At 37.2% G+C, this 14,557-nt stretch overlaps 1 protein-coding gene across 1 annotated transcript in view; it reads left to right on the top strand.

Annotated features, from left to right (window-relative positions):
* The window catches only part of SYT10 (synaptotagmin 10), a 305,614-nt gene that overhangs the window by 54,651 nt on the left and 236,406 nt on the right, over positions 1-14,557 (top strand). Inside the window, exon 2 of the mRNA XM_044087458.1 lies at positions 5,846-6,206. Coding sequence (XP_043943393.1) covers positions 5,846-6,206 — 361 coding nt within the window. The remainder of the gene's footprint in view (positions 1-5,845; positions 6,207-14,557) is intronic.

A 14,557-nucleotide genomic window follows, 5' to 3' on the forward strand; every position in this document is an offset into this window, starting at 1 on the left:
ATCTGCCATTATAGAATGCTCATAACATAATCTTACAGCCAAGTTTACCTACTAGGAAGACATTCTTCTGTATTTTTGTTTTATAACGGTTTACATTTTTCTTTATTTTAGATATGTCCTAAAATGGAACAGCTCAGTTTTAAAATTAAAGATACGATTCAAAAATGCACATCAGATTTTAAGAACTTATGTTTTAAGTTGCTTTTCACACCCAATAATTTGAAGCATTGTAGGAAGACAGAGAAAGATACATGTCACGGTATCCCAGAACGTCATATAGGCAATCACAAAGTTTCTCTTTTCTTGCAATAAATCATAGTTTTAACAGAAAATGATGTGCATTGTAAGTAGAGTTTTGATAATCAAAGTTAAAATTTACAAGGGAATTCCCATTTGTAAAATCCTCTCTTTGTACAGATTAGGGGTACATTTGATTTCAAGGGAATGCTGATATTTAACTACAAACAAAGGCACTAGAGAAGAAGAAGAGGCTCGACTCCGTTGTATGCTTACGACACTTTAATGTATCTCACAGCACTCCAAAACATGTATAGCACATAAACGCTAATTCACAGAACACAGTGCGTTTTCGTTTCCTATGACTTCTTCTGATGTGTAACTGAATACATGTTGACTACACCCCTATCTTTAAATATCCTTTAAACTAATTACCTAATTGATCAATAAGGCGTTTAAATACTTTTTAATGAGCACTTCCATAGGGACCAAACCTAGTATTCTACTTAACATGTAAAAACAACATCTAAAAGACACATTTTAAAAAAACCTAACAATGTTAGCATAATACCTAAAACCAACTTTATATACTAAATACTTTTATAATATACATTTAAAATACATAAATAATACAAATACAATAACTTAATGCAATTTCATTATCAGTAGGTGTTAGCACCATCTAGTGTTGAAATATATTAATTTACTAACAAATACTAGAGAAAGCATATAGCTTCATAGCATAATATAAAATATTAAAAAATTCATAAAACTCTACCTATTCAATGAGCAAAAATCAAACTTGTAATGAATAAATAAATAATTTAATATCTAAAGTTTAGCTGCCCTCATCTTTAAAACTGGGGCAAGGGAAACTGCGTCATTCAGTCCTGGGGGTTTATTAGCTTCCAAGAACAATTGCCACAACAATTCTTTATATTCTATAGATGTTTCCCATAGTCCGCCCCTTATATCTTTTTCCACTACTTCTAGTACAAGAAAGTTAAAATTTGCCTCCTGACAGCTAATTTTGTGTCTGTAAAGTGCATTGTGTGTGCATTTAATCCTAATTTCATAATAATGCTCATATATTCTATTTTTCAGTTTTCTTTCTGGCTTTCCCACATAGAATGCATCGCAATGGTCGCACAAACCTATGTAAACTATACCACTAGTTTCACAATTTGCAAAACATTTGCTTTGAATCAGAAAATCCCTGCTTTTAATATAAATAGTCGCTCTTGTACAAATATGTGGGCACTGTGAACATCTTCCGCACTTAAATGTTCCTACTTTTCCTTCTCTTACTCTATTCATACCATTTTTACCTTCCAAAATTGTCTTTAAACTCTTACCCTTTCAATAGGTACATTTTAGTGGCTGTACAAACAAGCATTCAAGGTCAGAAATTTCTCTAAATCTGTTCCATTCATCCTCTAGAATTTTTCTAATCTTTACTGCTTCCCCACTAAAATCCAACACAAAATTGCTTTCGCCTTCATATTTGTCAACTTTTAATTCATCATTGGTCCATCTTGTTCCGTTACCTAGGATAGGTTTAAATTTGTCATGTCTTCCTGTCCTAACCTCCTTTTCTATTGCCTCAATAAGTTTGATGGGGTATCCTCTATCTCTAAACATGTCACGCAGTAATGTACACTCATCATTAAAGTCTGATTCATTTGATGTCATCCTGCTACCTCTTACGACTTGCCCCTTTACAATTCCTTTTTTCTGGTGGTAGGGGTGCGCACTATTGTATGCTAAATACAAATTTGAAAAAGTTTCTTTTCTATAGATTTTTGAAAAGAATCAATTTTCTCCTTTTCCTATCAAAATATCTAAATATTTTAAAATATTCCTGTCACACTGGTAAGTGAAGGTGAGGAAGTTGGTCGAATCTGAGATGTGGTTAAAAAAAGTGTTAAATCCATCTTCTGAACCTACCCATAAAAAACACGTCGTCCAAAAAGCGCCTATAAAATTTCCAACAGTGTTTAAACTCAGAGTTAATAATATATCTATCCTCCCAGGCTGACAAAATAATGTTTGTGTATATGGGGGCACATCTCGCCCCCATAGCTACCCCCTGGATTTGTTTAAAGAACTCACCTTCATAAAGTATATAATTGTTACTAAGAACTAGGTCCATTAATGTTAAAATAAGATAAAAATAGTTGTTACTGAATTTCGCATAATTCACTAATGCTTCTTCAAACCATTTCATTCCTTCACTATATGGTATAGAAGAAAATAGGTCCACAATATCAATTGTGATGAAAATAATATTCTTGTCAAACATATCTTGTGTTAAATTCTTTAACAAATCCCATGAATCTTTCACTACACTGTTGCCCTCCATTGATAGACCTTTTAGTTTAACATCTAGCCATCTGGCCAGGGGCACTGTAACAGAACCTTCTGAGGCTACTATAGGTCTCGTTGGGGGATTTTCTACATTTTTGTGAACCTTTGGGACTCCAAATATTGTGGGGACTTTAGGTTTTTCAACATGTAAGTACTTGAAAGTTGAATGTCGATTGAACCTTCCAAGAGTAAATCATTAAGGGCTAAATATATTTTTTCGTTACCTATATTTATTTCATTGAGTGAAGCCCTAGCATATCTCTCTGTATTTTCCAATAATTCCATCATTTTGGCTTCATAAAAGATTTGGTCCATGATGACAGTACCACCTCCTTTATCAGGTTTAATCACTCTTATTGACATATCGCACCGTATATCTCTTAATAGATTATTTTCTTCCTTGGTGAGATTAAATGAAATTTTGTTCTTAGTAAGTTCACCCCTTAATTTCTTTTCCATAACGGCCTCAACATTTTTTAGTTGTGGGTGTAGGGGAGGGTTAAAAGTGCTCCTTTTCCTTAATGCCTCTGTTCTATGGCCATTAGAATTCTGTCCTTGGAACAAAAGTTCAAAGTTTTTCTTTCTTAAGAATAATTTTAAATCTATTAGTACCTTACTGACATCAGCCTTCCTATTAGGAACAAATTTAAGTCCTTTAGAAAAAAGTGCAAAGTGTACTTCACAAAGCTCTTTATTACTATAATTGAAGATGTTGTCGCCTTTATATTTACTTACATGTCCTTGCACTATAATTGACTCTTGAGAATTATCTTTTTCAATTATTTTGTTGTCACATCTTACCACTGTTGAAAACCTTTGTTGTTGTTGTTTACCCCCCCCCCATATTGATAGTTTTTTTGATAATTATTTTTTATTCTTTCTGATCTCCTTAATGGGGGGAACTCAGAGTAATCATTAATATTAACTAACTCCTCCCTAGTATCTTGTGGCTCACTCATAGGGTGCTCTTTTTGGCCCCAAACATTCTCAGACATATAGTTTTGCCTATAGGAGTATTCTCTGGGTTTTGGGTAGCACACTTTTTCTTTATATCCCTTTCTAATTTTCTAAATTTCCTTTCATACACATTCCTAATACTCTTTTCAATTCTTTTTAGTGTTTCATAATATTTTCTTTGACTTTCCTCTATGGTAAATAACAGGTCCTCCGTTATTTTAGAATTAATACCTTCTATTTTACCTTGTAGACATTCTATTTCTCTCTCATTTTCTTTAATTATAGCTTTCAGTATATCAAACCCACAGTTATCAAAGATGGTAAGTAATTCATGATGAAACTCACTACCTTCCTTTACTTTATTAGGATATTTACAAACTCGTAAGCCTTTAGGCACAATTTTTAAGCTTAAACATTCCCTCAGATAAGCATTTTCCAATTCAATGTTTTTATATTTAAACAACAAATCATCCAGCATTTTAACATTATAGTCGTAGGATATATTTACATCACTTTCCTCAAATAGGGGTGTTTTCTTACCATTAAAACTATATTTCAAATGCATAATACTAGCAAAGTCAGTTTGGTACCTCTGTCCATTAGGTTTATTGCCTTGTATTGCGTTGCCATCTTCTCGGTGGCTCATTGCACCTATATTGTCGTCATTCGTGAATGTCCTAAAAATAGAAGGGATTTCCTGGTCTGAGGTGCCTGGTAGATTGTCTGAAAAAGGTTTAAAGTTATTTCCAAACAGCACTCGTGTAGCTGCTCCTTTCGCGCCATTCGCGCTGTTTACTCTCCTCATTAATGTTTCCTGGTTTCCTGGCACTCCAGACGATGACGTCGGCGAGGGGTGGGCTGTAGGCGTCAACAGCTCGATTAGCTGTGATAACTGGTTAGTTAGTCTGTCTATCTTATCAGAGTTGCCACCTACCACCTCCGAACGTATAGAAGTCGCTGGTGCCTCCTCCACTTCCATCCCAAAAGACTCGAAAAAAAAAAAAACATGGGCAAGTGCCGAAAACAGTCCAACTACAAACAAAGGCACTAGAGAAGAAGAAGAGGCTCGACTCCGTTGTATGCTTACGACACTTTAATGTAACGTCATATAATCACAAAGTTTCTCTTTTCTTGCAATAAATCATAGTTTTAACAGAAAATTATGTGCATTGTAAGTAGAGTTTTGATAATCAAAGTTAAAATTTACAAGGAAATTCCCATTTGTAAAATCCTTACTTTGTACAGATTAGGGGTACATTTGATTTCAAGGGAATGCTGATATTTGTTTTTTCAAAGTTTTAATAATGTCTGATCTGAACATGAAAAGAGACATTTCCACCTTTAGTTATAAGGGCACTTCTGGTATTTCCCAGTTACATTCCAAATTTGCAATGGAAGTATACCTAAAACAATGCCAATGGTCTGAATCATTTGAGAAAGTTATATTAAACTGCACTTAAAATATATAGCATCAGTCTGACACTTAAGTTGTAGGTTACGTTTCTTTCTTTTTTTTAATTCAGACACAGCTTAACATAACAGCTGATAACATATATCTTTTCTCTTTTGTAGATTTTAGTTTCCGTAATGTATTTTAAAGAAATAATCTGAAAATCTAATCCTGACTAAATCAGCATATTTATGTCACATGTATTAAAAGCCAAGTTCCCTATTCCATTTTATTAAGATTCATGTCTCTGATGTCAGTTAGGCTTTTAGATTTATTTATTGCTATATGAAGGAAGGTTCTGAGACTGAATGTCATCTCTCCAACCTTATACCAGAATGAGCTTAAGATGGCAATATACTGTCATACAGCTACATCACAATATTGAATTTACAAAACCTGTGAAAATCAGACTATAGTTTCACATTTATAAAACAAGAGAAAACAGATCATGGCTTCACATTTAGTAAATGCAGTGCTTATGCAAATTTAGATGATACTACCATGTTTGTTAAGTGTTATGGTCCTATAATAGTGCAATTTCAGTAAATATTTTACAGTGTTCTCTTTCTGCTGTGACAAAATGTTTCAGCATATCATTTTATGGAAAGGTTAGGAGTTGATAACTGTGTTTTAGCTTCTGTGAGTTCCTGTGTCAGATGTCGGGCAAAGGCCCACAGGTTTCACCACCAGAAAGAAAATAATGATGGTGTGCATAACTGTCTTAAGTTTTTGGAATCGTTCATGCTTTCTCATACCTCTTTTCCTCTTTCTCTCTTTTCTCCTCTGTTCGTCTGTCATGCTGTCTGTTTTCCTTTACCTTTTGGCTGTTTGTAGATCTCTCGGTCAGTCTGCTTGCTGTAGTCGTCAGTTTTTGTGGGCTTGCCCTGTTGGTAGTCTCTTTGTTTGTCTTTTGGAAGCTGTGTTGGCCTTTCTGGAGAAGCAAACCTCTAACCTGCCATGCAAATAACATCGTTCCAAGTACAGTACCGTGTGGTCCAACAGAGGTGGTGGAAACAGATGAGAAAAAGGAAATCAAGCAAAATGGGAAGCCTGCTGTACAACTCAGTGAGGCTGCTTTGAAGATCAGCCACACCTCCCCAGATATCCCAGCGGAGGTCCAGAATGCAATGAAGGAGCAGGTCATTAAGCAGCCTCGTGTACAGCGGCAAACGACAGAGCCAGCCTCTTCATCAAGGTGAGAACTTAGATCAAGTCAAAATGAAATTCTAGCTTCAGTAAACACTTGCAAATGTTATTAGAATACAGTTCTAGTAAAATAATGGTTAGGAAGTCCAGGTACACCCAGGGCCAGTGTTAGCATTTTGGGAGCCCCCAGCAAATGTCATGTTGGATGCCCAATAGACACTTCCAATCTATATATCAATCCTGTTACTGCCACCCCTCCTAAGCAACATTTTAGTTCATGCACAGAATGGCCTATAGCTCCAGTTCTCTCACATTACAACAATCCTATGAACCACACTATGATGGTCCATCTTACAGAGGGGCATTTACAGTTACTGACATTTAGTTGCAACAATGATACATTGCAGCAACTGTATGTGTAGGTCTGGACTTAGGTGAAATGGTGCCCTAAGCCTACTGTTACAGCCATGCCCAACACACACACCACACACACACACACACACACACACACACACACACACACACACACGCGTGCACACAGACACACACACGCACATGAATGCACACACACACACGCGCACTCAGACACAGAGACACACACACGCACATGAATGCGCACACACGCGCACACACAGACACACACACAGACACACACACACACACACACACACACACACACGAATGCATACACACGCGCGCGCGTACAGACACACACACGCACATGAATGCACACACACATGCGCACACAGACACACACACACACACACACACACACACACACACACACACACACACACACACACACTCACTCCAATCTTCCCCTTTCCCCCCCCCCCCGGGCTCCCCGTACCATGCATATCATCTTCTTCTTCTTCTTCTTCTTCCTTTTCTCAGAGTTGGCCTTACTATTCAGCTTTTGCAAGCAGTCATAACTTCCTACATGCTCTGAAGTGCACTTTAATTTTTTTTCTTTTTATACAACCTTTTCATCCAGTGAGTGATGGCTTGAACAGAAGTTATGATTAAGGAAAGAAATAATGCTGGAGTTCAGCTTTGGTTTTCCTTGTATCTTTTCAACACACCTTTCCTGACAAAGTAAGGACATTAATAACCGTTTAGGAAATAGCTTTAATAAGTCAGGGACCAAAAAGCCATTGGGATATAGATGTTCTGGGATGAATTTAAGAGTATTTTCCCAACCTTTTAATCCAATGGTGACCTAAAATAAATAAATAAATAAAACACATGAGTAAGAAAAAAAATTCAACTGTATTTTTTTGTCCTTTCAAGGAAGACATAAGTTGTACCCAAGGCTTAATGTTCAAAGATGACATAATAGTAACTCTCAATAAACTAACAAGCCAGTTGTTGTCTGGATGCACAGCCCCAATCTGGGAACTGCCTGCCTCCCTAATCACCCCAAAAAGACTGACTGTGCATCCCTCTGGTATTAGACTTTGATGAAAGCAGAGGTTCAAATTGCCACAGTCATGTATTTCAAGTGACTGCTGACATACACATACAAAGCATGCCTACTCATTCCTCAATCCAAACTGTCAAAGGCAGCTACCTGTATATGTGTTTGAGGTGTGATTGTGAGGAAATGAAAACATAATGATTACAGGAATGTATTCCACTTTATTGCTCCTAGACAAAAAACTGTTCCTGCACAAGCTATAGTAACTGTCTTTATACACCTGTGAAGTCTGTGAGAAAGGTAAAAGAAACAACAACCACACTATCCTCAACCCAAACACAAGCTAAAAGCTCATGTGCACATCTCTAAGGTTTGACTGTGATGAAAATTAAAGAAGGAATAAACCCCCCATAACCTACAGCAGCTTTCTGTACACACAAACACACACACACACACGCACACACACACACACACACACACACACACACACACACACACACACACACACGAATGCACACACACGCGTGCGCACACAGACGCACACACGCACATGAATGCACACACACACGCGCACACAGACACACACACACACACCACACACACACAGACACACACACGCACATGAATGCACACACACACGCGTGCACACAGACACACACACACACGAATGCATACACACGCGCGCGCACAGACACACACACACGCACATGAATGCACACACACACACATGCGCACACAGACACACACACACACACACACACACACACACACACACACACACACACACACACGCACTCACTCCAATCTTCCCCTATCCCCCCCCCCGGGCTCCTATTACCATGCATATCATCTTCTTCTTCTTCTTCTTCTTCCTTTTCTCAGATTTTGCCTTAGTATTCAGCTTTTGCAAGCAGTCATAACTTCCTACATGCTCTGAAGTGCACTTTAATTTTTTTTCTTTTTATACAACCTTTTCATCCAGTGAGTGATGGCTTGAACAAAAGTTATGATTAAGGAAAGAAATAATGCTGGAGTTCAGCTTTGGTTTTCCTTGCATCTTTTCAACACACCTTTCCTGACAAAGTAAGGACAGTAATAACCGTTTAGGAAATAGCTTCAATAAGTCAGGGACCAAAAAGCCATTGGGATATAGATGTTCTGGGATGAATTTAAGAGTATTTTCCCAACCTTTTAATCCAATGCTGACCTAAAATAAATAAATAAATAAAACACGAGTAAGAAAAAAAATTAAACTGTATTTTTTTGTCCATTCAAGGAAGACATAAGTTGTACCCAAGGCTTAATGTTCAAAGATGACATAATAGTAGCTCTCAATAAACTAACACGCCAGTTGTTGTCTGGATACACAGCCTCAATCTGGGAACTGCCTGCCTCCCTAATCACCCCAAAAAGACTGACTGTGCATCCCTCTGGTATTAGACTGGGATGAAAGCAGAGGTTCAAATTGCCACAGTCATGTATTTCAAGTGACTGCTGACATACACATACAAAGCATGCCTACTCATTCCTCAACCCAAACTGCCAAAGGCAGCTACCTGTATATGTGTTTGAGGTGTGATTGTGCGGAAATGAAAACATAATGATTACAGGAATGTATTTCACTTTATTGCTCCTAGACAGAAAACTGTTCCTGCACAAGCTATAGTAACTGTCTTTATACACCTGTGAGGTCTGTGAGAAAGGTAAAAGAAACAACAACCACACTATCCTCAACCCAAACACAAGCTAAAAGCTCATGTGCACATCTCTAAGGTTTGACTGTGATGAAAATTAAAGAAGAAATAAACCCCCCATAACCTACAGCAGCTTTCTGTACACACACACGCACACACACACACACACACACACACACACACACACACACTCACACACACACACACACACACACACTCACACAGACACATGCATAAATCGCAGCAATACTAGTTTTGTACTTATATCAGCAAGTGGCAATACGTTGTGCAACACTGGCACTGTTACATGTGATCAGTGACTGCCATTTAGCAGTCGTCAAACAGCAACAGGGGTAAGTCACTTTTTTTACCTCAGTGAGGAGCAATGCAAACCTGTTACTGTCCCTGACTTCACAGACCCTCCATGATTTTTCTCATAATTTTGCTCTGTCCTTTGTAAAAAAAAGTTTGATTTGCTTGTAAATCAATGAATCCAGACATCAGAGTTTTATACTTATTTTCCAAAAAATGAAATTGATCCAAAAGGTGTTATACTGTTAAGTTTTTAACTGAATTAGAGTAATATTTAAAACTTGTTCCTGATTTTGAGCCTTATTCTGCTATTATTGATTTGCGCTGAATTCCTCCACAAAGAAGTTGAAAGTTGTAGTATATGGTGTTCAGCCAGTATTTATAAAACTCTCTAAAAAGAAAACCATAAGAATGGAAGCATCAGCTCTTCTTCATATCCAAGGTTTGCACTGAGATCAGTCACACCGGGGTGCTGATTGCATTTTTCTCAATCAGCAGCAGCTTTTGTGGGGCCCCCTAACATTCAAGGATGTTTAAGGGGGCCCACTTGCAGCCACCGTTATTATACACACCTAAAGCTGACTATGTTATTAGTTTTAGTGGAATAAATGTCCACTAGCAAGGTTTAAATAAGCCAGAACTATGTCAATGGTAAAATATTTAATGAAATTGTAAAGTCTGTTGTTGATAAAACATTGTTACTATAACCAGAAATATCTTTGAATTTTAAAGGTGGTATAAATAAGAGTTATTACCCAACTGGTGTATTAACTACACAAATTGCCAGCCTAGCTTTTGTTGGTTTGACTGACATGTTACAAAATTGCTGTGTTTGGGGGGCAGTGACTGTAGGGTTTGCTGATGCTTAAAGCCGTCTGTGGGTACACCTTACTTTCGTAACAAAGGGAGATGCTTTCCTGGAAGCAGAAGAAGAAGAATGCTTACTTTACAGATGAATGTTGAACTGCACTGTTCTGAGAAAAGTAAACCTAACCTCAATAACATATTGGAAAAAGAAGTGGCATTACAACTACTAAGCATTCCCCGGTCTCCTGTAATACACTGTGTTGTTCTTCCTCACCAGTTCTTTGTTGGTTGTAAAATTGCTGAGACTTTTTGAAATGGCCTCAGACTGATTTCCCTTATTTATTTCCCAAAGGAAGGGTAGTAAGTGAAATTATCACTTTTGTCATTGTTTACTACTTGGTGACGGTATCATTTAGTGTTTTAGCCTTATATTCCTGCCAACAAAAATCCTGCCAGAATGATTGATCTTTTTCTCACTTTAAGCTAGACCTTCATAACAGTGTTGCTGTTTTTTGCAGATCTTTTGTGTGCATATTTTCATAGGCTATACCAAGCCTTTGTGTTTATGTATACAGTGTGTGTGTGTGTGTGTGTGTGTGTGTGTGTGTGTGTGTGTGTGTGTGTGTGTGTGTGTCTGTATAGGAGTATTCATATTTTATTCGCCTTCTTTTCCAATTTTCATTTAAAATGGGAAAGAGAGTTTTGTTTTTTTTCTAGTCTGTTTTAGTGGAACTTGTTAATCTGATTAATTTTAACTCACTAATTTCTGTTTTGGTGAACCATCCTAGTTTAAAAATGGAGCATGGGTTTTACAAGTATGTCAGAAGAGATAAAATCTCTTTACAGGACAGGGATAGGGACATACAGTGTGTGAGATTTGCTTAGAGACAACCTTTTAGGTGTTCAGTTTGCTATGAACTTTGCTGTTTTATCCACCATGGTATAATATATATATATATATATATATATATATATATATATATATATATATATATATATATATATGGATCTACCTGACTTGGTCGACATTTCACATAATCGACTGTTTATTTGGTCGACAGTTCATATGATCAACAAGCATTTTAGGTGGGGGGCTTGCCCCACACTAATGTGGGGGCTGTGCCCCACACCCCCATAACTATATATATCAACTCCAGGGTCGCACAACATTGGGGGAGGGGACAAATGCTTGTCGATCAAATGAACTGTCGACCAAATAAACAGTCGATTATATGACATGTCGACCAAGTCAGGTAGACCCATATATATATATATATATATATATATATATATATATATATATATATATATATATAGATATATATATATACACACACATATATATATATATATATATATATATATATATATATATATATATATATATATATATACATATATATATATATATATATATATATATATATATATATATATATATATATAGATATATGTATATATATTAACGTTTACTCTTCAGAAATCCTTTCCAGAACAAATAACAGATTCAAAAGTTTCTGCTCAGCCTAGTACTCCTTCTTCAACCTCAAGTCCATCTGAACCTTTGGTCCCAAAGCCAACTAAAGACTCAGCTTTTGAAACTATTAAAATGGAGACTAAGGTTCTGAAGTGGTCATGTGTCTCTTTTCTGGTAATGAGGTGGCTTCAAAAAGCATGGACCTTGCAGAAAAATTGTTCTTGTAGAGATTATTTGGAAGTCAGTTTCTCCAGTCATGATGTGCTCTTAATCTTCAGCTTTTTCTCCTGTGGCTAATTCATCTCCTGAGGAAGAGGAGGGGTGTAGCCAGGATATTCAAATTTGTAGTCATAGCTCGAAGGCTGCTGCCCCCACTAACTCACCCCCCCACAGTCATCATGCTGACCTCCTATCCCATTAAGTACTGCTCTCTAAGCGACATCTCCATTACAATGTTAGGCAAAACCAAGGATTTTTGTAAGGTATGATGCAACATCATTGATCTAAAAGTAACAAATAACAAATCTAAACCATAAGAGTGACAGCAGCACTAACCAATAACAGAGACTGCAGTTCTAATTAAAAAAAATGCTGGTACAGAGAGCATAACTATTAGCTACCAATATGGTACTCTACGAACGTGCTGCAAGCAGACCTCCAGCTTCACTCCTACATGTCACCCTGTTGTTTACTTAATTGCTGAAACCCTTCTATCAGTTAGATTAGTTAAAACTTACAAAGACTTAAGGGAAAGCTTCAAAAGAATACCAGGAAGTTGCTTTCATGTTTTTTGGGTTTCCAGTCTTCCAGAGTACATTTTTTAAATCATTTTTCTTGTACCACATTATCTTCCATGTTTTCAGCAGATGACAGAGAATTGACCTCTACATTTGCTCCCCAACCCAGGGAACCAATATTTTCCTCATGAGTTTCATATTTTTGACACCAGCCCCAAAGATGTAGGTATCTTTAGAATGGCCATCCTGTGTCAGATGACAAGATATTATTGTCAGTTTATGTGAATTGTTTTGGCTATGATGTAGTTGAATTTTCAACATCACAGTGTCTTCACATCGCTAATGGCAGTAATCTTGACCCAGCTGGTGATTTCAGGATTGTTGTTTAGACTCAAGCCAGCATCCTGAACTTTTGTCTATCAATATTTGGCGCCAACATCTTGGCCTTTACTCTAGATGTCTGGAAAGTCCGACTCCAGTTACTTTGGGGTTGATGTAGCTGATAGCACCAGTTTTGATTCTAAGCTAGCATCAATCGTTATTTTTGCTGATATCCATTTGTGATAGCAGTATTGTTCACTACCTCAGATGTGCCTGTTTTTGAGCTTCAGACCACACATGCTGTAACTAACACAGACATCCAAATCCTTCTGCAATTCCCTTAGGTTATTTCAGCCCCTAACAGAAACTCTACCTTTTCTTCAAACACTGAGGCAGCATTTGGACTTGCTTGCAGAATCCCTTCTACAGCTGATTTACATAATGAGGATGACACTAATTCTCCTGCATTTACACAGTTAACCCCATATTTGGGAAGGTCCTGAAGATGGTGGATTTGGGGGGGGGGTGCAAGCCCACTGACCCCATGTCCTTCTCACAGCAGATGCTAATGAAGGTTTTCAGATCACCCTCAACGTTTTCTTGGCTGCCCACACTGTTGGCTGACATTTTAAAGTTAACCACTAATTCTGCCTGGGAGGACTAGTTTTCCTAGCTCCAGTCTCTAAAAAAGTGAAACTAATATTGTACCTTTTCAGACAATAGAATTTCTGGTCACAGTCTCTTAAATTACATATTTGATATCACCAGCTGTTCCAAAGAGAGTTCTTACACATTAGAACTCTGTGGTTCACCCAACAAATAAAGATTCCAGGGTGGTGGACCTCTTAGAGAAGTGTGTGAAAGCTTCCTGCACATTACCTTTGTCACCAGCCTGTTACCTTGTCTGTATGGTGGAATTTTAAAGAGTAATATCTAATGAAATTCACTAAACCATAAGGCAGTTGCCTAACAAAGCTATTAAAGACAAGTCGCTATCCCAACTTGCAACACTATCCATCATGGTGAACCTTATTATGTGGGTTTGATATACTGCCACCAAAATTTCTGCTAGAGTCACAGGAGCTGTGACTGCAGTTTGCTGACAGATATAGCATCAACTGACCAGCTCTGCTGACAATGAAAAAGTGACCTATATGAAGGCCCCATTCCAAAAACTTGTGTTGTTTGGGCAGGAGGTCAATACTCAGATGGAGAACATGAAAAAAGACAGTAAGACTCTCATGGTTGTTGAAGTTAATTTTCAACCTTCTCGATGCATGCTTTGCAAAATATAGAAAAGTAGGCCTCAGCAACAGCCACAAAATAGAAGTCTAGGAAGAAATATATAACAAACAAAAAACAGCTATCAGGTAAAACCCAGTATATAAAAACGGAATGTCTATAAAAACAACACTATACCGGGTACCACACAATAATGTCTTTATTTAAACAAACAAACTAAATGTATAAAAGAGAGGTGAGCGCTTTCACAACCCTAGTTGCTTCAGCAGACATAGATATAAAACACTCTGTTGCTTATATACTTGTATACTCAATTAACTCTCAATTAATGATGTCATCCATTTAAGGAAATTTAAAGTTGTATTCAACCAAGATACATTGTCAAAGCTGCTA

The sequence above is a fragment of the Protopterus annectens genome, chromosome 11.part0 (assembly GCF_019279795.1).
Source record: "Protopterus annectens isolate FY-2018-M chromosome 11.part0, PAN1.0, whole genome shotgun sequence".
Classification (NCBI taxonomy): Eukaryota; Metazoa; Chordata; order Ceratodontiformes; family Protopteridae; genus Protopterus; species Protopterus annectens.